General features: G+C 43.3%; 1 protein-coding gene across 4 annotated transcripts in view; it reads left to right on the top strand.

The window, feature by feature from the left end:
- Window positions 1-7,322: 7,322 nt before the first annotated feature.
- fam49al (family with sequence similarity 49 member A, like) overlaps window positions 7,323-27,736 on the top strand; it is a 31,952-nt gene continuing 11,538 nt past the window's right edge. The window contains exons 1-3 of one of the 4 annotated variants that reach the window (XM_070846212.1): window positions 7,323-7,439; window positions 21,708-21,798; window positions 25,484-25,563. In XM_070846212.1, coding sequence (XP_070702313.1) covers window positions 25,494-25,563 — 70 coding nt within the window. In that variant the 5' untranslated portion in view covers window positions 7,323-7,439; window positions 21,708-21,798; window positions 25,484-25,493. Of the gene's footprint in view, window positions 7,440-21,707; window positions 21,799-23,056; window positions 23,377-25,483; window positions 25,564-26,713; window positions 26,794-27,736 lie in introns of those variants that run through there. The other 3 variants (XM_070846210.1, XM_070846209.1, XM_070846211.1) reach the window with 3 other exon arrangements.

The following is a 27,736-nucleotide window of genomic DNA, read 5'->3' as shown; positions in this document are numbered from 1 at the left end:
CGGGGAAAAACTAAACACTCTACCACACTCCAAAAGATACTGAACTTTGTAACTGGGCTTGATTGAAAGTCTGTTGCACCAGAAGCACCACTACAAATGTGAATACTGCTGTATAAAGCCTTTTGTGGCTCCAGACGGAGCTGTGCAAAATGATCACCCGAGTCATTTCAAGCTCGAAAATGAAGGAAAGTCTGTAGGTGTGGGGTTAGGAAGAAGTGAGCTAATTAGACATCTGTAGCCGGTGCCTCAGGCTAGAGATTCAAGGCTACATTAGCTGCTACTAGCATTACCATTGTGCAGTTGCACTGTGGGTAATGTAGGCGGTAGATTTTGACCAGGAAGAACAATGTGTGGAATAAAAAAAGAACTATATAGTTCTGCTGCATTGATTCTGATATATTTTTCAATCTGTCCATCATAAATTCCGTGATACTATAGGAGAACAATGCTAAATCGCTGGGGTACTCTTTTCAGTAAATTTGATTGGCAGGAGGAGTTCCTGAAGTCGGTTACTAATTATGCTTCATTTTTGTGGAGTTTGAAAGATGTAGGCCGGGCAAATTAAAATAAATGTTCAAGTTGCATTACGGGAAGTGTGGTACCCAGCGTTTTTGGAGATTTACCCATATTATTACTGTACGGATTACATTGATTTTCGCCATTTGTTTTTCATGTGTCTTTTGAAATGCTAAAATGCTGGTATGCCCCTTTAATGTTTCAGGTCAATATTGGCCTTTTATTAGAAAATGCATATTGATCATTTCTGATTTTAATGGATACAAAATGTTTTGTTTGATTGCATCTTGTATAGCTGATCGATACTTTATTGGTGGTGAGTGAAGCAGCGTATAACCTTAATTGATTGTAAAGTAACACATGTTCACACTCACACACACACATTTATTTATGTGAAATATGATGACGATTAGGCCATATGATCAATGTGATGATTATGATGAGGAGGAGAAGGTGGTGATTAAAGGAGGTGATTAAATAACGATGATGCTGATAACAGTCATTGTTGCCACGACGCAGGCAAAGCTCAAAGTTGCTGTATAGCCAACACGCTTTTCTGTAAATGAAATGAAATTCAGGGAGAAAAACTAGATCTTGAAATATCTTTTTCTGTGAGACTGAAAAATTGATTGACACAGGCCGCAACAAAAAAATTTGCTGTTTGCTTTCGAAAGCCACAAAGCTTCAGTCGAACCCTTCTTCTTAGCACACAATCCCCATCAGCCTCTCTCCTTTTCCATCTTCATCCCTCCTCCTCCTCCCTGCTCACTGTTTCCCAATCTCTGCTTCTCTCTCTCTCTCTCTCTCTCTTTCCTCCTCCTGTCATAGCCACTGTCCCCCTACCTGCCTGCATGTGCTGGTACAGCCCCCTCTCTCTGCCTCTGTCAATGTATTTTGCCCTTATAAGGAGAGAGCACAGGCAGACTGTACTAACCACGCGAGCTCGGCGGGGGTGTTGCAGGGGCAGGGAGACCACAGCGACAGTAACAGCAGGGTGAGATGGGAGGAGGATAGAGGAGGACAGAGGATGGAGGTTGTGGTGGTGGTGGCGTTGGGGGGGGAGGTTTGTCGAGCTACCACACTTCTGTCAATGAGTCCAAATAAGAAGACAGAAATAGGCACGGGGGGAGGGAGAGGTGGGGCGAGGGAGGAGAGGCTGGAGATTGGAGAGAGGATGGCGAGGAGAGGCACATGAATGCATCTGTGATTGGGGATGCTTGTATGTCAGGTTAAGGTAATGTTACCAAGAGACAGAACACTTTCCAACAACATTTACTTTCCATGTCAAAAGCCAAGGCTGGTCCACACTGATAACACTCATTTTCTCGATCCTGACACTGTGAGTAGTGTCTGCATGATGCCAGCTCACCAGCTGCCCACGTACTCATCGATATAGAAGTCTAACATTTAGCCAGTGAGAGTCATGGAGGGAGTGTGTGGGCTTCAGTGCGGACGTCTGTAGTGCAACGTGACTGGTCCAGGCTTCAGATATTCTGTGCTTTGATTAGAGGAATAAGGCGTCCTTTGACTGAGTGAAACACACAAAATAATGATTGATTTCAGATCACTGAGCATGTTCACAGTGATTATCTTTAAAGGTACAGTGTGCATAATTTACAGGGATCTATAGGCAGAAATGGAATATTATATTCAGAAATATGCTTACAGCAGTGTATAATCACCTAAACATCGTCTTCCACACGGCCCGCCATGTTGTACCATCATGTTTCTACAGCAGCCCGGATGGACAAGCTAGGGCCTTTGCAGTTTTTACACTGAAGTGGAGTACAAGAAAATCCTTGTCGGCCACTGTAGCTTCTCCAACACACTCAGCTAGGAATGGGTAAGCTAAAGGGTTTTCAGTTGGTTGCAATTGGCAATCTCACCGTTAGATACCATTAAATCCTACGCACTGCACCTTTAGTGCAGACTACCAGATCAAAATCGATGCAGCAGAACCTGAGATATTCCACACAGTCATCTTCTGTGTCAAAACCCACAATGCAACTTGTCCGCTAATGTAGCCTCGAGTGGAGATGAGCAGCAGGCTGGTGAGCTCACTTTGACTAACACCACATCTCCACATTTGTTTGATTTTCACGCTTGTTGTCTTCAGCCCCATACTACGCTGCCTCACGTGACATCACATGAGGCGGTTCATCAGACTTCACACTGCTCCCCCTGAAGCCACAAGATGTTTTATACAATTTTTCTCACATGGTCAATTTTTTTAAACAACTTGAATGATTGGAGCATGTTAACAATGTGGCTATAACACTTTTGGCCTGAAATGGTTGACGGCAGATGTCAATAAGCAACTGATTAGTTATTGTAAGCAATAAGATGGATCCTTTCTCAGTCTGGTATGACCAGTAGCTTATGGTGGCTAATGTTTGCTAATGTTAGCAACATTTAGGCAGGTGTTGCTGTGTTATGACTTTACTGACATTAGTGACTTCACTGACTTAATGATTCGTCCTTTCTACTATTACACGATTCATTTCGGCATTTATAATGATTTCTGTTCAGCAAATAGTCTCACTTTAATGCAAAGCTATGCATTATAGGAATGCTGTTCTATGAAACCACTATACTGTTCTAATCCAAATATTCCTTAAAACTGAACACTCAGAGTCATCTTAATTAAAGACCACCCCATGTTCTTTTGTTAGATCCGTGCAGATATGTGCTTCTTTTGGCTCATGACATTCCTGTAGAAATTCCTCTTGAAATAAGTGTCCTCGCTTTGATTTTTTTTTCGCAACTTGCTCTTTCACTGTGTTTCACCTCATTGAAGCAAGTGCACTTTACTTCTCCACATAATTCATAAAGCGTGGCTTCATAAAGACTCAACTCATCCGGGGACTGGCTCACACACCACAGGCGGCCTCTGCCATTCACTGCAACGGCAAGCAGGATGGGACAACTGACCTAAAAAATAATAGACACTGTATAAATAATCCAAGGTGCTCCACCTTATACTGGTTGGCAATAATGCTCAGGTATTAATATTTCAGCTAAAAAAGACCTCCATACCTCTCTACCACTTTCCCATATTTAAGGCTGGGTCTGAATAGACAGCTTGTCCCCTTTTTCACCGACACGGGCAATCAAACTGAAAAAGCTTTTGATTTCACAGCTGATATGAAATTTAGAGTTTAGAGAATTTAGAGTATTATGGTATCAGACAAAGAGAATGAAACAGAAACCTCAATTAAACTTAATGAATGGTTTAGCAATCATTAATTCATATTTATGTACTAAGAGACTGCATACAGTAGGTTTTTCTGGAGGCAAACTTTCCCTAGAAGCTTATGCAAATTGACTTAACTCACCATCCTGCCTCAGTATCCTTGGATACGAGTTATTTATTCATTTTAGTCTCCTTCACTGCAGAGCCGTCGTCTTTCAGAGCAACGCACCAAGATCAGGTGATGATCATGTGTCTCAGCTGGGGTCTGCAGTATGTGCTGTTCAATCTGGCAGACACACACACACACACACACGCACGGAAAGATACTGGCGTGAATTTCACAGTGTGGTGAGATGTGACCAATTTATCTGTTGGCTAGGATTCAGCTGGTCAGGAGGGTACAGTACAAGGCCTCACATCAAAGTAATGTTTATTCACAGAGAATAGGAGCAACTCACCACCCTCCCTCTTGTTTCACAGAGAACATCTGGTCCTGTGCATATTTGAGTTATTAGGGGTGGTGCATTTGCTACAACTGTGGAACTGGAGTATTTCATTGTTTGAAACCCTTCCAGATTCTGATGCACTGACTTAATAAGTGATCTCAGTCCATGTTGGAGGCCCTTTCAAAAGAGGAAATTAGGATGGCAACACTGATCATATGGGTAAGATGAGACAATGAGTCGATGTGTGAAACGCCCTGTGGAAAGCTCAGGCCATCATGTTTGAACTGCTGCGCACCAAATCCAACAGATGCCACCATTCATGTGTTGCTCAAGCCTCAAATTTCAGGATAAATCCTCAGGGCCTGCAGCAGCACCTGAACAGACAGGACAAACCTACCGGCCTACTGACTTTTTAAAAGACCTTTTCCACAGTGATGCTACATAAGACAAGCAGGCTAAATCCACTGTATAACTCGTTAGTGTGCAGGAAATGGGTGCAAACGTTGCTTTCAGGAGATGATATCTAATGATAATGTCAGGTACACATGTCTACCTGACCTGCTCCACACTCCACATATAGTAACTTACAATTGTACAACATCATAACAGACTGAGGTTGTTATAATGAGAGTCACACTAGTTTTATAATAACCTCCCACTCAGTGAGCTTCAGCGACTTATGAAAAACTAACAGTCTCTGGTTCTCCTCTATTCCTCTGCCTCATCTGACATCCCTGTGGAGGCAAACTCGTGTCCCAGCGTGTGTTAAATAAAAACCCGAAGCGCTCTCAAACACAGTCACGCAACTCCAAAACGAAGTGCTCCCTATTCTGTCTATTCTGCCTCTCCCGTCATTATCTTTTACCGCCCTTTCATCTTTGTGGCGCTCAGCTGGCAGCTAACAGGAGGGTGTCAACCACTGCAGCACCTCTTCCATGTTTCTATGCATCTTTTCCTCTGTGATGGACTATGGATGGCACAGGTGCATTCTGGTATATGTAGTTCTACCCTTAACTCAGACTTTCTTTGAATGTGTGTCTATGTATGTGGTTTAAATATATTGCACCTAAATGTCTTTTTCTCACTCAACTGTAAGTTTCCAGACATATTAAGTTCATTATAAGCTTAGTACATTCTGTATACTTTTCTAATGTTTCTAACAAGATGTTAATAGTATTCTATCACAGGGAAGTTGAGGTGAAAACAAAACTATTTCTAACTATAACTATTGTTTGCATCCGATTACAAGCCGCCTATCTGAAGTCTGTTTAGCAATGCTGGACAATGTTTTTAGTGATGTGAAAATAGCAGTCAGAAGATCCACTTCTCAGACGCAACCACAAAAACAGGAAGGCTCATATTTATTGTTAGACAATAAACTCTTCCTCTGCTTTTCATTTTGGTTTAGCAAACACCACAGAGCCTGTGTTTCTGATAATCTACACCATATGTAAGCCTTTGATGCATCTGAACTGAATTAATTGATAAATTAACTTTACATGACATTAATGATATGAGCATTTCAAACTTTAGAGGAATAAGGCATCCGTCCTCAAACAAGTGTCAAACCACTACTCAGATGTGCTACATACAACTACCCTGCTATTCAGCTATATAGCAAGTCGTTATACACAGGTAATTGTACCCTCATGACCAACCATGGCCGCATAGCAGCTCATCCACTCCGTGCAGTGTTGCTGACAGACACATTGGATGATGTTTTTTTTTTTTTCAGAGGCCAACAAACAACCTTTCTTTTGAGTGGCCAAATTAGAGTTCAGCGCACATGAACTTTGTGTGAACCTTCAATTGGTATTTCATGCACAAATGTGTAACTTTTGGCACGGTCTTCCATAGAAGCGACGAGAGTCGAAAAATCTCAATCTCAGACTTTGGAGTCTGATTGCATCTTTAAGTTACCAAACAACCTGTTCAAATATTAACAATGTCTCCAGTGGTTCATCAACCGGACTCCTCTCAGTTGGACTCCAGGTCTTCCTAACCTGAGTCTACATTTGGCTGTCATACAAACGGTGGTTGAGCATTGCATGGCAGCATTTTGGCCTTCAGCTCTTTAACTCTGTTCCAGTCCCCTGGGTGGGCTGCCATAAGGACTGGTCTGGGTGCAAGACCACTGGACAATAGACATTCTGTAACCCCCACCACACACACACACACACACACACATATCCCTACACACAAATGTACACAGAGTGACAATTTATCCACGGCTCATTTAACCATGCCCTTTCATTCAGGCTGCGACCCTTAACTGAAGTGAAGTGCAGTGAAGTGAAGTGAGGGTCCTAATGGGAGTTTTCACCACATCAGATTCATACTGAGTGACCAGCACAGAGCGTGAACGCAAACAAACACAAAGAAGTTGCCAGTTATAGTGAACATGTCGTACATGTCGGCTCATTTCTGCTCATAGATGCTCTGCTCTGTTTGTATAAACAGCCTCACACTGCCTATAACCACAAATAATGTGAGTTTCCTTCCCCTCTGCAGCACAGTGGCAAATGATGCTCGGCAGTCACCCACACAGTTTGCAAAAATACCCTGCTGCACATCCTTACTCACCATGATTCACTTTCACACCGTGTGGACAGAAAAAGTCACTCTGCTGCTGAAACAATGTCAAACACAATACAGCTCTGCAACACACACGCACACACAAATGCACAGCAGCACACACACACACACACACACACACACACAGTAGTGCCCCCTCCTCTTATTGCCAGCAGGCTAGTGGGAGATGTTAGTCAAAGGGGGAGGGGGTGTTGTGAGAACATGCTGAATGTGTGTGTGTGTGTGTGTGTGTGTGTGTGTGTGATGGGGGTCTTTGTGAGCGAGCGAGGTAGGAGGAGAAGGGGAGAGGGAGGGGGACATAGCGTTCTATTTCCCATAGACCAACAGCTGCTGTCTTTAGTGCGGAGAGAGAGAGAGGAAGAGGGAGGGCTGTGTGGCGTGAGGCAGTGCGTGTGCTCAGTGTTTAGGTGAATCCACAGCCCTCTGGCTCACAAGGATAAAGGAGTCTCTCCAAGGAAGACAGAGAAAAGCAGCCAAAGGACTTTTTCCCTCCTTTTTTTTTGCATCCTCTGTCGCCTCTTTCCTCGCTTCATTCTCTCACTAGCCACCAGCCGCCGGTGTCTGCATTTTGTCTCTTTACTGTCCTTCTCTTTTGTTCCCTGCATCCATCTGTGTTTCACCTCGGTCCAGAGAGAAGGAAGGAAGAGCAGAGTCAGAGGCATCACCCTCCCCTCCTGCACGCCCAGCCGGTAAGCTGAGCCAAGACTCTCTTCATTTTTTCTCTTCATTTTATCTCTCACCATCGCTCCATCCTTTTAGGTGCGAGAGTAGGAAGGGAGCCTCACAGTCCCACCCTGCACCCAAAAGAGAGGCTGCGAGCTGGGTTTGCTGGAAGAGGAGAAGGAGGCTGGGGCTGGAGGATGGATGTGGGTTAGACTGTAGACTGAGGCTGGTGGCTGACTGGTGCTTGGTTTTAGAGGGGGCAGAGGGATGGTGATAGTGCCTGTGGGAAGAAGGAGTGGATGTAGAGGACTAGCTTGGGTCAGCATCCTAAGGGCAGGGAGGGAGCGCTGAATTTGGCCCGACCACATTGAACCCCATGGGGCTGGTCAACTGGGGCTTGTCCTCTTTCACTGCAGTGCTTAGCCAGAGCGGCATGGTCACTGCCACAGTCACACACACACACACACACACACACACACACACACACACACACACTCAGCAAAGATCTATTCTTCCTCTGTGTATCAGCAGGATTGCATCAGGAGAATATGGAGTCCACATATGCTTGTGTGTGTTAATGTGTGTATATTTCCGGTGATGGATGATGGTTTGGTCACAGGACATATGCGACCTAGAACCATCACAGCACATGCATCATACATCAAATTGATGGACTGGAGTGTTCTGTGAACAATGTGGGTTCACTGCACGTCAAGCATGCCTCCTTTGGCTTTTTCAGCTCCATTATCACACACGCACTGTATCAGGAATTGTTGGCGTCTCTACAAAAGGCCCTCAGTTTTATACAGTGAGGCAGGTGTTTGAGGTGTGTGTGTGTGCTTGTGTGAGCCGTCTCTGCATACAGACTGCTAAAAACAATAGCTCCAGATTGCACTGCTGATCAGAAGGGGTGGGTGCATGCGACTAGAGCAGAAAACAGATAGGAGGGAAGGAAGGAGGGAGGGAGGAAGGAAAAAACTGAATGGATGGATGAATGAATGAGGGCTAAGGGTTTTCAGGAGGGTTTCGTTCTTTCAAATGTGAAAAAAAAAAACTGTGGTGGAGGAGAGGTTGTGCATGAGGATGGTAGACGGAGAGGGAGAGCAGACAGGGTGAAGCTACCTACCGTGTGACTCTGCGGGTCTTCTTTGTGTGTGCGGGGGGGGGTTGAGAGAGCGACGCTGTGGATGGAGAAATGGTTAAATAGTTAGATAGAAAGAGAAAGCATGATGAAGTACTGTGTTTGAGTGTGTCTGTAAGCAGATAAGAGAGGTGTGTAATTAAGACATCTGTCCCCGTCTATCCCTCTGTAATCTACTGACTCTGCTTATAATCCATATGAGTAGATTAAATGATGATTTACTGCCATGTTGACTTTCATGACACACACACACAAATAATAATTTAGTTTAAGAGGAGGTCATATTTCAGTGTCAGTGTGTATGTCTTCTCCTCTCTTTTGATACAACATAGCTATACATATACTATGTATATACTATATCAGACATATGTGCATATACAGTATAAATGTGCACACATATGTAATTACATACATATAGTCAACATATTTACAAATTCCACATACAGTTTCATGTACGGTATACTCAGACACATGTTTCATGTACTGTCACTTCTTATATGTATTTCATATGCATAACCATCTAAATTATACACACCACACATCTTTTAAATGTCCAAATGTGTGTTTGGTATTTGTCAGAATTCGTTACTGTCATTTGAAACATGCTTACATACAGTTTTGTTGTACACTGTACAGTCATGAATCAAAATATGCCGATAATAGCACATTTACATGTATGAACAAACAGCAATGTGCACTGGGCACAGGAGTGTGTTAATCAATGTGTGTGTGTGTGTGTGCATGTGTGTGTGTGTGTGTGTGTGTGTGTGTGTTTTTCGGTCTAAGATGGAATGGTGGCTGCTATGGTATTTACTCCGCTGTTGCTAGGACACTCCCTTTGAACATTTTAACCGAGCCTTTTCATTGGCCTGCCGTGATGATGCAAGATTCCCTCACCCCAAATCTTTCCTGAGCGCCCATAGAAACATGCCCGTCTGCATTTCCTCCTCTCTCCTCGCTCCTTCTCTGTCACTCTTTGTCTCACACCCCCACCCGCCCCTTTCTCTGTTAGTATTCCTCCTTGTGCATTCTCTCTGTGCACCTCTCTCTCTCTCTCTCTCTCTCTCTCGCTCCATCATTAGCTTGTTAATTGGTCCCTGCTCTCAATATTTCCTTCCTTCCAAGCCTCTCCAATCAGTCCTCACCACCTCGGTACATTCTGTCACTTCTTTCGCCCTCATCTTGTGAAAATGCCCACAGTAAAATGGTGTTGACAGCATGTGTCCGTGTCTTCCAGCGCTGTACAATCATTCTGTCCCGCTGTCTTGCAGAGGATTAGTGCTCTGTGTGTCTCACAATGTCCCATTTCCTCTGTCCATGTGAGGTGCACTATCTTATTAGGTTGCCTTAGCTTGTGTCAGGATTATCAGGTTTGACAAGGCGGAAGACAGGAATGGGGGTTGGGGTGTCACGGTGTAGGAGGCTCTCTTCATATTTCTCTTAATGCACATCACGTCACGGATTTCAACCTTTTCTCTCTACAATATGCACTGTTATTTGAGCCAGACATTCATGTTATCACTGCAATTACCCAAAGTTCATGGCTACATAACGTTTCCCATGATGACATGTATCCCACACCACAGAAGTGTGTAATCTTATGGCTCCAGCATGTCGGTTATTACATGTTGTGAATAGACCGTGGGGGTATGTAAGGTTAGGATGAGTGAAAAAACTCAGAGCAAGAGGAAAAGGGGGTAAAGCTCGTCTTGTTTGCTTCGTCACCTCCGAAGCACTGTCAACACAGCCCATCAGGTGTAATGATCTCCTCCAGCCCTCACTGAACCAGACACGGCTGAGGTCGCAGCATAACCCTGACTGACAGCCTACGAATACGGCAGATCAGTGACACGCACAATGACACGGAAATGTGCGCAGCTACTCCAAAGTGTCATGGTTCACGCCTCAAAAAGTGTTTTGTAAAAACATTTTGACAGTGAATGGATGCTAATAGGACAACTTGAAAGAGCATTTTAAAGCCTGAAGTGTCAGGTCAAAATCAGAGCTAACGACAGAAGAGTATTTCCTGCTACCTGCATCGTTTCAGATCTGTTTCTACAGCTTTTACTTGCAAATGTGGCCGTGTCATAATTTCATTTTGTGAATGATTTTGGTTTTTTCAAAACCAAGCCCATCCTTGAACATCCTGTACTTGCCCACATCAAAAGAGCAACAATGATTCGAAGTTGGATTATTGCTCTTTTTTTACTTAGAAAATCTGATCACACAGACTCCCGTGACGTATTACGATATCAGGAACAAGTGGATGAACAACCATGTTGCATCCAATCCTTTGATTAAAATACACCATTCACCCATATGTTTGTCTACACAGCTCACCCGATTTCCTAAAAAAATGCCTGACAATCCACGTTTTACCAAAACACTCCTAATCTTGTTGTCTGGCCGACCCATCTGTCCAGCAGTAACATCTGCCATTCAAACATCTGTCACTTGAGCTTTCATGCTCGCTGTTGATGTGCCTTTTGTTTTCACTGCTGCTATTATAGCCAGGGCTGAGATTGTTTCACAATCTGAGATTTGATACTTCTCCACCTGGTAATCTTTTGGTTTTTAAACCCGTATTGTCAGGAATCAGGGATTACTCCCTCAGAGCGAAGATGATCCTGTTAAAGGGGAATGAGAGAGGGTCTGGATATAGCATGCAGAGGGTTATATAGAAGTTTACTCTGTATATACTACTTGGGTCAGAGAGCAGCAGGGAAAAGAGAAATTGGGGATGTAGCTATTTCGTCCTGAAATCTAAGGTTTCGCTCAATGGTGCGACGTTTTTTGAAATACGCTTAACCACTTTCTTGCTAAGAGTTAGATGAAAAAATCAATTCCACCCTCATATCTGTCCATTAAACATAAGGTTTAAGTCAGCAGCCAGTTAGCTTAGCTTCATACATAAACCAGAAAGAGGGGGAAACAGCCAGCCTGGCTCTGTCCAAAGTGAGCTAAATCTGACTACCATCACCTCTAAAGCTCACTAATCAATATGTTATAATGTTCATCTGTACAGAAAAGTAAGTGTAAAATCAACAAGCTGTGGTCTCAGAGCAACTATATCTGTGTTAGGAACAATAACTTCCTGAATCTCCACTGGTTGCCTGGTAACCTCATGGTGAGGGCCAGACTCACTTTTTTGTGCAAGATAAACAAACAAGATGTAATGTGTTAATTAGAGAGCTTTCAAGGTGCTGGTAGTTTTTTGTACTATTTAAACACAGCCAGACTAACTGTTTCCCCAACCTCCAGTCTCTATGCTAACCAGCTGCTGTCTATAGCTTCATATTCACTATACAGATGTGACAATGGCATCTTTCTTCTCATCAAACTCTCAGCGAGAAGGCATGTGTCCAAAATGTCAACCTATTGCTTTCACACAAATAGTAGGAATAGTTTTGCTTGGTGCGGTAAAGTCACTTCAGGTTTCACAACGCTCCGTCACCCGTTTCAGGAATTTTCTTCAAGTGTCGGTATCTCGAAACAAAGAGGAACAAGGATTCTCTAAAGATGAATATCAAACACTAGGTTCAAGTAAAAGGTGATTTAACACAAAACTAACTTCTCTAATTATCCATTCCACTTTTTTTGTATTAGAGAAATGAGATGAAAGAGTCAACTCTTGATTACAAAACTTTGCTAACAAGCTTCTAAATGAGGGATCTTTTAATTTAACACACAACTATGAAGTAACCCTCTGAATCAGAGAGGAAATAGATTTAGAAGACGGTGAGATTTAATTCATCGTGACAAGGGAGCCAAGATCTGATAACTCTTAGATCATATTACTTAACTCTCAATGTTGGGTGGCACTTGTGGAGACTGCTGAAAAGTCTTATTAAGCTCTGTTATCATCCTCGACAGGGGTGTCCTGCTGAAACCCTGTTTGAAATGTGTGATATTACATCCAGTAAGACGCAGAGAGGGGCCACAGTGAATCCTCTCCTGCTCTGAGAGTCTTCTTCAATCAGACATGACTTGGCTTGTCTAACTCTCTCTTTCTATGCCGATAAAAGAGGAGATGGTGAATTTCTGGATGTAATCAGATTACTTCAGATCTGCTCTTTGAGGACTTCCTACAGTATCGTGGCCTGTTGTCCGGTGATCAGATCAATTTCTGTCCACTAACGTCAATGAACAGCCCAAACGCCTGCCCTCCAGTCATATTTAAGATCAATATCCCTAAACCCAACTCAGTGAGCAGGTGAAGCCAATCCAGGCCGACAGGCTGAGGAGAGCAGAGTGAGGGAGAGGAAGCCAGCCAGTGTTGCAATTAGTGTGTAATAACTAAAGAGGCAAATTATCTACTTTGCGATGGTATCTCAATCAAGGCCCGTGCTCTTTTAATAAGTTTTGTTGGACAATATAGGCAAATGTTTGCTTGTTGAGACTCGAGGTAGATACACTTAACGCGTTAGACTGTCTGGGATGATTCTATGACATTTAGTTCCTTTAGTGTCTGCAGTGTGTGTGTCTTGTCTGCTAAATCTTTTCTCGCTAACACCCTGAAATCACAGCCGCCGTAACCAGACACATCAGGTCTGTGAAGCTGTAGTAAGATCAATACTTGGTATCCAAAGAGTTTGGAGGATGGTGTCATTTTTATGCCTTTCCTAAACCAAAAGCACAACATAGAAAGTGTGAGGAATGAATGACATCAAGTGTTTATCTGCTAACATAAACTACAAGCGGTAGCATGTTCGCTCAACTATCCATCCATCCATCCATCCATTGTCTATACCGCTTATCCGTCAGGGTTGCGGGAGAGCTGGCAGCTTTTCATTAACAAAAACCAGTGTTTTGGTTCCAGGTTATGTCAGAAAAGCACCTTCAGGACTGGGATATCCACTGTGTGGTGTTTACCTACAGTTTGGGAGTCCTGAATGACGCTATATCAGACTTTAGGCTAAACGTTAGCAGCTCTTAATTGGATTTGGGGACGTTTCCACTCCAGCAACCGCAGCCAACATTACCCAAGATAGCATTACGTTTGCCAAACACAGCAATTAGTCCTCATCTTCAAAGCCTCTTGGTTTGTTACATAAAAAATTAGACATATTTTTTGAAAATGCTGCCAATAAAGCACAGCTATAACCACCATATCATCTGTGCTAGTTGTTGTAATTTTTCTCACTATCATACTGTTCTGTATGTAACCCATAGGGCTAAAGCTTTACTCTGCAGTACAATGCCGCTCCTTTATTTTCTTGTCTTCTTCATGGATGCTGACTGTTTTGCTGGATCATATAAGTCTAGCTCATAATTTAGTCTGATACCATCAATGTGGCCATCAAGAGCATATTTAAGACCCTTTAACGCTGCTTTACCTCAAGTCATACATCTGAGAATTCAATCAATTCATGTCACCATAATACAATAAAATATGCTATCAACAATTGTCATTCTGGCCTGCAAAATGGATGTTGGCAGCAAAAACTGAAAACCCAACTTTTGTCTATCTTTGTGTGAAATCAAGGACCCATAGTTTCAAAAATGTACAAAAAAGTTTGAATGATATGCTATAAAAGAACGCCTAGCTTGACAGGTGTGGCAGCAGGAACCAAGGGTCGGTTCTCATTTCAGTATGATCACTGTATGTCTTTGTAAGTTGCTATCTGTGCCCGTGTGTGTGTGTGAGTTCACATGTGTGTATGCCAGATTAGCCGTGAGCACACTGGGATGCTGGCAACTATGCTTGTGTTCAATGTTTGATCAGGCTTATGAGACTACACACATAAATGCTCTCTATCTTTCTCCCTTTCTGTGCACATGAACACACACACACACACACACACACGCGCGCGCTCACTAATTAGAGCAGCTTGAGTCAGTGAGGATTTATTTACTGTATATATCGTTCTTGTACATCAAACGGCAAAGAGAGCACAGGAACGTAACGTGAAAATAAAACACTTAAAATTAAAAAAACACAAAAAACAGCCAAAATCTCAAACTTTCACACCAGGGATCCACCAACACATCTCAAATCGCTTTTGTTTCATTTTCAGTTTATCTTATCCTGTTCCATCAATTATTTTTTTCTCTGCGTCAGCTTGAGCCCGTACCTCGCAACTCAGCCAATTTCCTATATTTGAGAGCTGCTGCTGCTATTCTGCCCCTCCCAGTGGGACAGGGAGTAGTGTAACACTGCATCCTCTGCCATGTGAGACACACTGCAGCACAGTGTGATTGAGCATCGCCTCCGTCAAGGACACGCCGGCTCTTCCCAATAGGTAGTGGGTGGACGACTTCGACGCACTGATCTTAATATAGATTCTAGGTCACGCTGAGGTCAGAGGTCATCCCATTCATTCATTCTCTGAGGTCATGTGCTGCAGCTGTGTCCCACTTCCACACTACATAGTAATAGTATACAGTGTGTACAAAGTACACGTTTCTGCAATTTAATGATTTTGCTGTTAATATACTAAACTCGACTGTACTGTGAGCCTGATAATCAGACTTACCAGTCGTTTAGTATTTTACTTTTTTAACTCTGACATTGACTTTGTCTTTAGTTTTTAGCTTGCTCATGTCAGCTGTTTTCTGTTGTCATTTTCAGTCAACATGGAAGCAGCAATACTGGTTGCAAGGAGCAGATAACTTAACGTCTTTCACACTTAAGAACTAGGCCGATTTAAGGGTTACTGATTAACAGCCTGCCATTTTGTGGCCATTTCTCCGTCACCATTTTTCTGGCTCTGGCGCAGGTTGATGATGTCACATCCTACCTCCACAGCTCTGTTTGGGTCTGTTGTTTCTCCAACGAGGGAAACAGCCGTTAGTGAGCATCAAACTGAATGCAATTGTTGCCTGGAATGAGACTACTTTATGGAATTATGCAAGAGAAAACAAAATGTTTTTGTAAAGATTTGAAACTCTAATTGTTTCCACGGTTGCTCTGCAGCTTTTTGACTGTTCTTACTATTCACTATTTCCATTCTGTGCAGGCTACAAGTGTGCAGCAGCACCACAAGTATGCATTTCAAATTCTTTTAGTTTCTTTTTAGATAGAGATAGATACTTTATTGATCCCAGGAGAAGTTTAGGAAATTTAGTGGGTCATTATTTCAGTGTGTATTAAACCACAAATCAAAACCAGCCAATAATATGCAAGTATTATGTATATAAGGGTGGCTTGGTGCTTTAGGCACATATCACAATGCTCCTGGTTTGATCCTGGCTGCAGAATTGTTGCATCTCATCCCCTTCTCTTTTATGCCATGTCTTCTGTCTATGTTTGCTACTGTTCAATTAAGGTAAAAAAAAAAAAAAAAGTCAAAAATGTAAAGGGACTAAGTGAGAGAGAGAAAGAGAGAGAGAGAGAGAGAGAGAGAGAGAGAGAGAAAGAGAGAGCAGTGTCAGAAACAGGGAAGAGGACAGACAAAAAGACAGGCTGACGGACAGACAGTGAATGAACTGAAAGAGTGAAGGAGAGTTGAAGGAGAGAGGAGAATCACGAGACAGCGAGACACCAGGGAGTTGAGTTCAAACTGCCTTTATGTACTGTTTTATAGTAGTCCTTGTCGCTCACGCTCTGTTTTATGCTCTCTCTCTCGTTCTCTCTCTCTTTCTCTCTCTCACACACAGACACACACAAGCTCAATGAAATTCAGTTCAATTTCAGGTGAATAAGCATACACAAACATACTGTATGTACACGCAGCTACACATCCCACATACAATAGAATTCAACTCCAGTTGAACTCAATTAGATTTATTTTTCATCCAAATGAAATTAACGTCATATGTAAAACACACACACACTCACACGCTCACTGTCCTGACCTACATAAAGCAGTGTGTAAGCAGTCCATCAGGGACAAAGAGTGGCTGGCTATACAGACACATATCGCCTCTGTCTTTGTTTACAGATAGCAGGAGGTCGGGGAAGGACAAGGAAATGGGGGGGGGGGACAATAACACACACATATGCATGCATGTATAACGCATCAAGAGCCCGTGTCCATGTAGACCCCTTGGAGCCTATGACGGTTCTCTTTGATAGCAACTAATTGGCATCCCACATCCCAAATAAAGACAACAAGAGCTTACTGTGCACGTTTCCATCCGCTCACAGCCAAAGCTCAGAAAGGAAACTGCTCTTCAAACTGAAATTTTTCCAAGTCTCAAGGTTCAAAACGCCCCTGAGCAGAATTATGATACTCAAATATTAATGGCTACATTAAATATAAGGCCTTTATTAATCTCTGTGATAGAGAAATGAAAAAAACAGAGCAGTGAAAGTGAATTACATTACCAAGAATCTCGCATGTTAGAGACTTTGACAAACACGATACTGCATGTAGCAAATATAGCCAACTTAATGCATATAAAGCTGCATAAATACACAATAGAGACATTAGAGCTCGTTTTTATGCACTCTGTGCAAATAAGCCATGAAATCCCTCAGTTGCTGCCCCAGTTCTTTATTTCAATCGAAAAAATGATCACACTGAAGCATGTTACACAATGAAAATGGATTTGAGTACAGCTTAAACATGCCGTGCCCTCTCTCTCTCTGTCAGTTCTTCTGTTCCTCTATCCTCCCCTTTTTCTTTGTCAGCCTCGCAGCACAGAATCACAATGCTCATTTGCAATCGCCCTTTCATGAGGCACCATGCGCTGCGCTGGACTCACACTCAGCCTGTGTGTGTGTGTGTGTGTGTGTGTGTGTGTGTGTGTGAGAGAAAGAGAGAGAGAGTGAGAGTGAGTGAGGGAGAAGGGGGAGGGGTGATGCTGAAGAATCATGCCCTCCTCCTTCCATTTCCATCTCTCTTTTGCTCTCTGGCGCTCCATCCTTCGTTCTCACGTTCAGCTCTTGTTCTCCCCTTTTATTGTCCTTCCCTCCTCACCTCAGCGAGGGACGGAAGTATCTATAATTGTGTGTGTGTGTGTGTGTGCATGCTGGCCTGAGGCAAATTGGCTGTAGCATTCCATCGGCGGTCAATCTTGAGCGACGGTCTAGCTGGGTCTGACACCGCCACCTCCCATCATACTCCTGAAAGTAGTTCTTTGTCAATGCATCTTTCCTTTCCTTTCCTTTCCTCCAAGCCTTTTCTGTCCTGTCCTTCTCATTTCTCTCATCTCTCCTCCTACAAAACTGACCTCCAGTATTTGATCATCACCCATTTTCCTCCCACCCCACCACCTGCATCAGCATGACAGTATGCACAGTATGAAACAAAGCACAGACAGTACAGACAGAGTGCTCAAACACAAAACAGAGGACTAACTGAGTTGAGGTGGGTGTTTAGTTCACTCTGCAGCCTCCTGTTTTTCCCTCCTTTCTCTCAAAACACGCACATGGTTTAAGCGCGGCCTCCTGCACTTGTCTCCTACCTTTAGGGAGAATATGCTGAGAACAAAGAAGGGAAGGAGAGAGGGAGGATATAAAAGGCACACGAACAGAGGAAGAGGTCAAAAGGCTGTGCGGTGAGATGAGATGAGTGAATGGATAGCACCATAAAAGAGGGGCTTGGGGTGAACAGGGGGCGGAGGGAGGGGTGTGCCGAGAGAGTTGGCGAAAGGTTGAGAAAGAGTGAAAGAGATGGAGAGGCAGCGAGAATAGGAATAATCATCAGTGGGATTTTTTTTTTCAAGAAGAACCTGTTCAGTGAGCAGAACTAACATGAGCTGAGTACCACGGACTCTCAACAAAACAGACAGATGTCTGCAAACAATGACTTTGTGATCTCTCCCTCAGACCCTCAGACTTTCTCACCACCTCTTTCTGAATACTTATCAGCTCTGAAATTGCTGAAAAAGCAACTATATTTAAAGACTCTCTCTCTCTGGTTGGCTAGACCTCTCTCTCAGTGTCTGCTCTCTGGAGACTACAGAGTAGTCTGATATTTGATTAGTGTGACACTGATTCATGATGGGGCTCATTAAGTGGCAGCGCCAATATCAAAGTCTTCCAGGAATCTGATTGATTAGTTTTGACTTTCAATATTTCAAACAAGCATTCACACAGATAAGTAACAAATTAAAGGTCTCATTTTTGGCTAAATGCACTTTTCAGTGCAAACGTCACTTCTGGTTCCAAAAAAACCAAGATGGCGATGCCTGCAAAGTGAAACTCGAGGCCTTGGGTGACATGAAACGGTGGTTACGCCCACTTCTTATACACAGTCTATGCCTCATCCAGCCCTTAAGCAGGCTGACTGTCCCCACTCACTGAAAACCTCCTGAATCCACCTCGCTGTCTGCCATTGTTCTTTCCTCACTAACGCCAACTCCCCATAACACGAAGATGTTGAAGGCGTGAGCAAAGTACGCAGATTGTTGTGTTCTTCTAAAATGAAGTGTGTAGAAAGAGGCTGAAAACAGCAGCGGCCATGTTATGAGAAAAATAATGTAAACCTGTTTTAGTAGGACCTCCAAATACAAGTTTGAACTTGAAACTGATCAGAATATGGGACCATTAAAGGAAAAAAACCTACCAGAATTATTTTCAACAGCAAATTCATGTGCTACCATGCAGGGCACTCAATGACAAAAAATCCTATGCTTTGACCTTAACAGCCACCAGATCTTTGATCAGCTGAACATCAATGGGAGATTTAGAGTAGATTTGTAGAGTGATGTGTCAGACTGCACTCTCATCTCCCATCATCAAAACAGCAAATGAGGGAATGTTTCCAGAAGAAGCATGTTCGTCCCTCCACTAACACTCCACAGACTTGGAGAATCTTTGCAAAGCAGCACTGAAGATGATCGGCCAAACAAAAAAATCTAAATCCTCTGAAGCTTTCGACCACACATTGTGGCCTTCATCCACAGATTGAGTTGCTAATAGTCATGGAAATGGTTTAGCTGTTACCACATAACCATAGCATGAAGTATATAATTTTGGTCATGTGGTAACAGAGACAGGAAGTAATTTAGAGTGTGTGATGGGAATTGATTTGGATTTTTTTTTTGCTCTGCTCCAAAGTTATGAGTGAAGTTTCAAGTCTGGTCTGGAGCCTTGTGGTGGACCAGGTCGACTGTAGAGATGACAGGAAAAGGGGTCCCAGGCCAAATTCAAACCAGGGATTTTGCGGTCCATGCTCTCAGCCCCTGAGCCACAGGAGCACCCCCTTACTGAGACACCTCATGGTGCTTCCTTTCATTTGTCACCCATCTAAATTTGTCAATGTATCGCGCATTAAACCATCACATGTATCATAAACACCTCCTACTATAGTACTAACCATCCTGTTTTGATTGAACAGCAGAATCAAAGTTTAAATGTGTTTGAGACTAAATCTGATCAAACTCCATGCTGATGTATCCCACATGCTGTAGAGTAAGTCGACATGAAAATGGACATTTCTGTATGGATCACTTTAAGCATTGCTGAGAAAGCAAACAGGTGACATGGACTAAAGCACTCAACTAATTAGCAGAATTGAAAATAGTAATCCATCAAAAAGTGTGGACGGGGCCCTGAAGCTGGAGTGAACTGCAGAGAGCTGGTTTCTTAAACAACATGCAAGACTCAGTTTAGGTACAGATTCATGGAGCCTAAAAGGCAAAGCCGGAGTCCGGTTGAAAGAGCAATCTCACTTTACCATAAGTCGTTCCACAAGTATTACCTCAACGTCTTAGTTCAAGTTGTCACCTCGCCTGACCTCTGCATCCTGTGCAGGACTTGACCTTTGCTCTTTCACTGAGAGGAGAGATCAATAAGCATCAGTCGATTTACTTGAAGGGAACACACAGTCAAAAAAAAAAGGTCCCTGTGTAAGGTAGAGGACATGTAATTCCAGAAGTGGACGGTGTAGTTTACAACCCCCACAAGTAGGAAAGTCAATGCTTTGGTGTCCCACACACTCTGGAGATTAAGGAGAGTGTAGTCTATCCGTCCAATCCACCTGATTGATAACACTGAACAGAACCCAACTGTGTGTTGCCATGAGAATAAGAGGCTGTGTTTCCCTGGCAACTATTCTTCAAAGGCCCCCGCCTCTCTCCCGTCTGCACTCTCTCCTGATGAGATTCGATGATGCAAGGGCAGCAGCAGTAGTGTTAATAGTTACACCAGTCAGCGGGTAAGACGGCGTCAGACCTGTGAGAGACGCACAATGAATGAGATAAGCTTAACGAGCTCAGTCTGTTATCAAAATGCAGAAATGGGAAAGAAAGTAGCACCTTCCAGGTTCTTAGATTAGGCTGAATGAGCTTTTGGATGGGCAATAATGATGATTTTGGATTGAAGCTACACATCTTTTGTTTCTGACCATCATCCATCAGTGGAGTCTTTTTATGTGTTGTTATCATTCTATCTAAACCACCATGGGACACTTACAGCGGCCATAATAATCTTTGTTTTATTCATAATAACATTAGATCAAATGATTACATATAACATGAACGGGATCACTTGCAGATACAAGCTCTCGGGGAGCTATCGCACGACTTGAGCTCTTTAGCTTGTTTCAGTTCACTGTTTTTAGTTTTCTGGCCACCAAAAACAGCAAACTGCTGTTTTGATTGGGGTTTCACTGTTTTGTTCACACATCATTTAATTTTCGGCCACAGCAGGCAGCTGTGTGTGTGAAAAAGCTCTGAGGAACCAATGCACATCACTGACAAAGTTATTGGATATATTAACCTCAGGGGTTAGCAAAGATCAAAACAGAATTAAAGGAGAGTTAATATTAAGATTTACAGTCATTGGCTCGGCACAAACACAAAGGCAAATGAATGCTAACGTTGCTCTGCTATTTGCTATTTGTGTCATGGGGTAACTGTATGCTAACATGTCAGTGTTGTTGCTAATATGCTAATGTTGTGATTACAGCTTATTTCAGGTTTAAACTATAGACTAACAACATTTTTAGATGTAGTAGCAGTTTAAATCTGTGTATCAATTTTCAATGTAAAGCCAGTGATGTAAAATCATATCCTAATGTAAAAGGCCAGTAAAGGCAAACCAGTACATCAGCCTAATTCCATAATAATTGCTTTATTGTTTGCCCTTGTGTTTATTTGCCCTTTACGGCTCCTTCTTTGTTCCAGCTTTTCTCTGTCCTTGTTGACTCAGTGCTTCTTGAAACCAAAATCAAGACTTCTAGTTCCTGCTTTTCCCGTCACTGCAGTACACGTGATGTTGAATGTGAATGTTAATTTCTCTTCCTCTCGGTCTCTTTGTCAGGTGGTGGGTGCTGATGCTGTAACCACTGTGTGGAGCTGACAAGCCCTGGTTGATGCAGTGAATTGTTCCAGAGGGATAAACACAAGCGAAGGTAGGAATGAAAAATGAGGAGTGGAAAAAAGCAGAGAAAAGAACAAAAAAAAAAAAGAAAGAAATAGAACAACAGCTGAAGAATAAGGACACGGCAGAGAAACACCATATGGGCGAGTTAGAGATTGGGGGGGTGGATAGTTTAGGAATAAGGAAACAGTGACAGGCAGAGAGGAAAGATGAGAGCTGGGAGAGTACAGTCGCTGCATCCACTGTATACAGTACAGTACAGCTGCTGAATGGGTTTGATTCACAGGCCACTGAATACCCAGTCAGCCAGTGTGTGACAGAAAGAGAGATCATTGCGGTTAGAGGCGGAGAGAAAGAGCCTCGGATGGTGTTCAGATGGTATTATCGGTGAGTTAATAGAGGTTAGACTTGGCAGAGACGAGCAGCGCTGCTCATACGCTCAGTAAATCCACAGTGATGAAGCTCCTGGTCTGTAACAGGAGGGATCTTTCAGAAAAAGCTGAAAGGAAGCTGGGAGGCCTCGCTCTGCCGCTTGGCTTCCAGTCTGGACCAGGTTTGCTTTTCAGACGGCCATGTGCGAGCCGATCCGTGTCTCTATTAAGGCTTGAGGAGCCCCCCTCGGTTTGGTTTCTCTTGCCGGACTACAGATGAGAGCTGTGTGCTGTGCGGTTGCATAAGAGAGGCACTTTGCTCCACTTTCATGCTGGCTGACTGCAAACATTGTGTGTGTTTGCGTGTCAGACAAAACTGCAACCAGTGGCCACCAAATACACTTCCTAATTCACAAAATGCCATGTCTGGAAGTTCAAACAAGGCTCCTGTGATACATTCAATGGCTTTTATGTAATGTAGCCTACATTATGGACGCCAGTTTGTTTGCGTAGCCCGATCGCCATTCCCATTCTGCCACTTAGATTTGTTTGCACCTTAGGGCCACCAGTGAGACTGAATGGCACCATGACAGAGATGTGCTGTGACAAGACGAGGCCAGAGGAGCTGGGAGAGTGCTGCCGAGTGGTGAAATGGAGAAGTGAGGCAGAGGGGAGAGCTGCAGGGGATATTTTTGAGGAACCCATGCTGACGTCAGAAACACAAAGAGAGAAAAGGATGTGTCTCTGTTTGCTCATGAACTGAAAAGATACAGACACACATCACGGCGATACAGCCACAGCCAGAGGGCAAAAACAGAAATGTGAACAACATGAACTTATCTTGTGCTCTTTATACCGACAACCTCACCCAGCAGATTGTCCTCTTCTGCAAGCAGCTTGAAAATAACAAAACGAAGAGAAGCGTCTAGCACACAGACCAAAGAGAAAACCACGGGCCTTTAAATAGATGGTTGAAAAAGAGAAGTGTGAAGTGGACAGAGATACAGAGAGAGAGAGAGACAGAGAGATGGAGGGAGAAAGAGAAGTTTATATCAGTCTTAGAAGAGCAGCGGCAACCAGCGCCGCTGTGGGACTGCAGTCATCGCTCTGAGCCGCACTAACCTGGGATTTACTGGCAGCAACGGTTTCACAAAGCAGGGAGGACAAAATCAGGACGGGGGAGAAGAAACTGAGGGCCAAAGATAAAGGAAGAGGCGATTCACTCGTAGGAAAAGAGGGTAAGAAGAGAGAGAGGTGTGAGAAGCTGTTGGTAAAAATGTCCTGTTTCTTGGTGAATTTTTCTGTTTGCCGGATGAGTCCTGCAGTGAATACGAAGACTGATTTCTGCTGAAGTAGTAAAGACCGATGGATTTCATTGTAAGCAACTGAGTGAGTGAGCAAGCTGGATATAGGACGATATCACCAGGCCAACAGTATCCTGGCAACCATCAGCCGAGCTCTGCTCTCGGGATGGACCACATGCTGCTCCAGACTTGGTTTGTGTGTGTGTGTATGTGTTAGGTCTGGTGTGTGGCTACCTCTAACACACACACACACACACACACACAAACTCCCGTATTCATGTGAGAAGCTTTCATTGTTTTATATGAGGCTCCGATGTAAATCTCAGCTTGACTTCGCCTTTGCAGTCACCTTGCTGGGCTGAAGCTGTGAATCAGTTATTCATATATTCATTGCGTCCTGCCGTCTTGGAGCAGGTGGTCTAAAAGTCAGGAGGAGACGGGGTGCGTTTCACACGTTTGGACTGATGCTCACAGGTTACAGCAGTGACTCAGCATATTGGTCTCTCCCTCTGCCTCCCAACAGATTTTGCAGATTGAGTCAACATACAATACAGTCTGTATGAGAAATCACTCGGTCGGAGGATGTCAGGCTGTCTCAGCGACTGGACAGTGTAACTCCATCCCCTCTCTATCTGTACCTCAGTGCTGCATTGCAACATCCATTCTTGCTGAGTAACAGCGAAAAGGCCGGGCTTTTTTGCAGGATGGTGGCATCTCGTAAACATGCTAATGCTGGCCATAAATCACTCTTGCAGGGGGGAAACTGATAGGCCTCTGCTGTGTGCTAACATAGCAAATAAACACAGAGGGTACGGCAGAGGAAGTGAAACTTGGCAGCTCCTTACCTTCTGAAGTCTCTCTGTGATTGACAAGAGGCTTTGATACTTGTTTTTTTAATGTTGGATTGTTTCTTGGTTTTGTGCGCTTTTTATGCCACAAGTCCACACATGGCCTCTCCTTCTTTGATTCCATAACATCCATTTTCCTTACATTTCCTCTAGAATTTGCTTTAAGGCTGTTAAAATCACATTATTCTGCACCGTCTAAAAATATATATATGCATGCCTGTTCAGCTTGTTCCAGCTCTTTATTGAAGCTGTGTGATGTTTACAGTGAGTTTAATATTCAAACCGAAAGTTTGGGATCTCCACTAATTCAAAAAGAAGTTTTTTTTTAACATTTTTATTACGACAGAGTGATAAGTAATAGTTAAAATAAATGCCTGATATTTTTGTTTGTCATATGTAGTCCACTAATAGTGTATTCACCTCATAAATCATGACACATGGCTTTTCACTACATGACAGAACACAAGCTGTTTTTTATTTTAATTGGTGGCTCTGGCCTTGGTTTTACTTGATGTTGGATCAGAACCAAACGCTGTGTCATGGCCCGCACCTATTTCGAACAATATTGGACCCCACCTCGTAGGGGCTGAAACCAGGGACCACTGTCACAGTCTTAAAACAGCTGACATCTGTTGTTTAGTCTGGTGCCGTATATCAACATACTGTATATCCTGCCTGCCTGACCTGCAGTATAATCTGATGAGGTTTGCATCATTGGTTTCATAAAGCGCCGGCATCTGGCCTTTGGGTATGGAGTATAAAGAGCTTGCCATAAAGTATCTATAGACTGCTGTACAGGAGGAGCATTAGGAGAAAGTAGCTCGTACATAGCAGGCTTTTATTAGGTTACTATAGTAATGTAAATGGATTAAATCCACTGCTCAGCTCTAGTGACTTGCAATGAGTGAGCTAAATGATTCACTACTGGATTTAGGCCCCCCTCTAATCAAATGCAGCATACTCTGTGTATGGCAAACTGTGATCAGTGTCATTTATGACTGGAACGTCTGGACATATTGCTTAGACAGAAGGATGGAGGAGGAGAGGAAGAAGGGGTAATTAGAAAAGTGCAGATGGGTAAAAAAAACAAAACAGACACAACCTGCTGTGTTCTCCATGTGCATGTTTTGTATTTTCGTACGGGTTGCCAGGTTCTGCGTACTGTATGCATTTTGTTGTTTCCTCCCGTCCAGGTCGCCAGCCATGGGGAACCTCATTAAGGTCCTTGGCAAGGATTTAGAGAACTGTCCACATTTTTTCCTGGACTTTGAAAGTAAGTGAGCGCTGGGGTGTGTGCACGTGTCTGTGTGCTTGAAATGTGAGTGCACATGTGTGCAGCAGAGGTGTTCAGTGGGAGGTCGCTGGGTGGGGTCAGGGGAGGTATATTTGGATGAGAGCTGCTGAGTTGTTGATGGTGTGATGGAGTGCTGTTGTGGGTGTGGTTTGTCATTATCAGGCGCTCTCTAGTCCCACTCTCGGTGCCCTCCGATGCTAAAAGCTGTTCTGTCCAATGATGGTATAAATATGCGGTGCTAAGGTATAAATAAAACGCTGCATAGGTAATTACAGTGAGGCAAACAAGCATAATTTTCATGGTTACATTCTAGGAGAGGAGTTCATTTATCCTGTTAAGTGTGTGCTGTTATAGAAAGTGTTTTTATGGGATTAGATTTGTATCAATATTACTCTGCAAAATCTCCCAAGAATGGAAAAAATACATAAATTGAGAATGAATAAAAACAATTGAAGGTTAAAAAAATAAAAATACGCAAGAGTGCTACATATATTCACAATATTTTTCCATTTTTATGTCATAGAAAATCAGCAGTTACACAGAGCACTCATTACAGGGCTAACACGTCCCCAGATATGGGCATGCTAGTCAAACACTCTTGTTTAGTTTTATGACTATATCTTTTTTTTTTTTGTGGTTTCAAATTATTTTTATTCTCCCTCAATTAATTTTTTCTGTAATTTTTCCCTATTGGAACACATACAATCCCATCTATTTCTGCCAGAACATGAGGAATAAATTCTGATGTTTATAGTTTTTAAATAAAATTGTTTTAATTGGGCTGCTGTGTCCCGCTCACACACACATTCGCCTTGGCATCTGACTTTTAAACTCGACCGTCAGTGCCACCAAATCAATGAGTTTTCTGATCTAAACCCAACTATAAATGACACCATACGAGTGGGATTAAAGAAGCTCTGTGTCCACGTTGCCATGCTTCACCCAGGACATACTTCCACCGTGTCATACCAACAACCTCCTCTCATCCAGTCCCCCACCCCGACACCTTCACCTCTCACACACCACACACACACATACAACTCACACACACACACACGCATGTACACGCGCACAACCCCGACACCCGTCCCATCATCACCCACAGACTTCTCCCCTCTCTCTGTTCCAGGGGGCTCATGGGAAACCTCCTGAAAGTGCTGGCTTGCGCCGAACTTGAGCATGGCCCAATAGTTTTCCTTGACTTTGAACGTGAGACCATCCGCTTCTTATTTTTTTGAGTTATCCCTTTCTCTTTGTTGCTATTTGCTTTGTTTTCCTCATTCCATCGATCTTAGCCGACCATTGTGTCATCTCTACGTCCTTATTTACCCCTTTCCCCCCTCCTCGGCTCTTCCTCTTTATCTTTTGATTTCTGCTCCAGGGACTGGCATTTGAAAGTCATTTGGCTTCTTTTTAAAGGGTCTTATTCACACATGCCACATCGTTTTAGATGCAGACAGATGCACAATGGCATGGTGACGCTGCAGACAAATAACAATAATGCTTTGATCTAGGCTCCTGAGATACAATAAGTGAGGAGAAGTAACCGGCGAATGCCAGTCCTGTGTGGGTTTCTGTTGCTCAGGGATGACGATGGCTGACTAAAAGCCTATCGTTATTCCTCCACCTCCTCATCCCCTCATCCCCTGTTGTGTGACCTTTGATTATATGTCTGACCTATCTGTGTGTGAGTGTACCTGTGTATATTTCACTGAATAATGAGAGAAAGATTGTGAAAGAGGTTGGTAAATAGCCACCTCCACCCCCCCACCCTCTTTTCTCATTTTCCCAGTCAGTGAATTCTAAACTATGCCGTGTGAAAATGTCCATCTCAACAAGTCTTTGCATTTTAGCGCTCAGTGTTAAAATTGTCTGCAGTTTTTGCTGCAAATAAAACATTTTTTCATCTAGAAACAGTCATGTTTGGCAAAAAGAGACTGACTGTGAGCTGAGATGAATTGTTAAGAGGTATTTTGTAGTGCATCCTAATGTATTCTGTCCCTCCTCAACAATTTCCCCCCCTTTAACAGCTGGCTTCCATCTCCTCCTCCTCCTCCTCCTCCTGCTCCTCCTCTAGTGACTGTATGTTACAGTGGGAGAAGGAGAGCTCACTGCTGGCAAGAGATGTCAGCTGTCAAACAGGCTGAATTTA

The sequence above is a fragment of the Pempheris klunzingeri genome, chromosome 16 (assembly GCF_042242105.1).
Source record: "Pempheris klunzingeri isolate RE-2024b chromosome 16, fPemKlu1.hap1, whole genome shotgun sequence".
NCBI classification, from domain to species: domain Eukaryota; kingdom Metazoa; phylum Chordata; class Actinopteri; order Acropomatiformes; family Pempheridae; genus Pempheris; species Pempheris klunzingeri.
The sequence above is the reverse complement of the archived record's forward strand: the minus strand, read 5'-3'. Positions and strand labels throughout refer to the sequence as shown.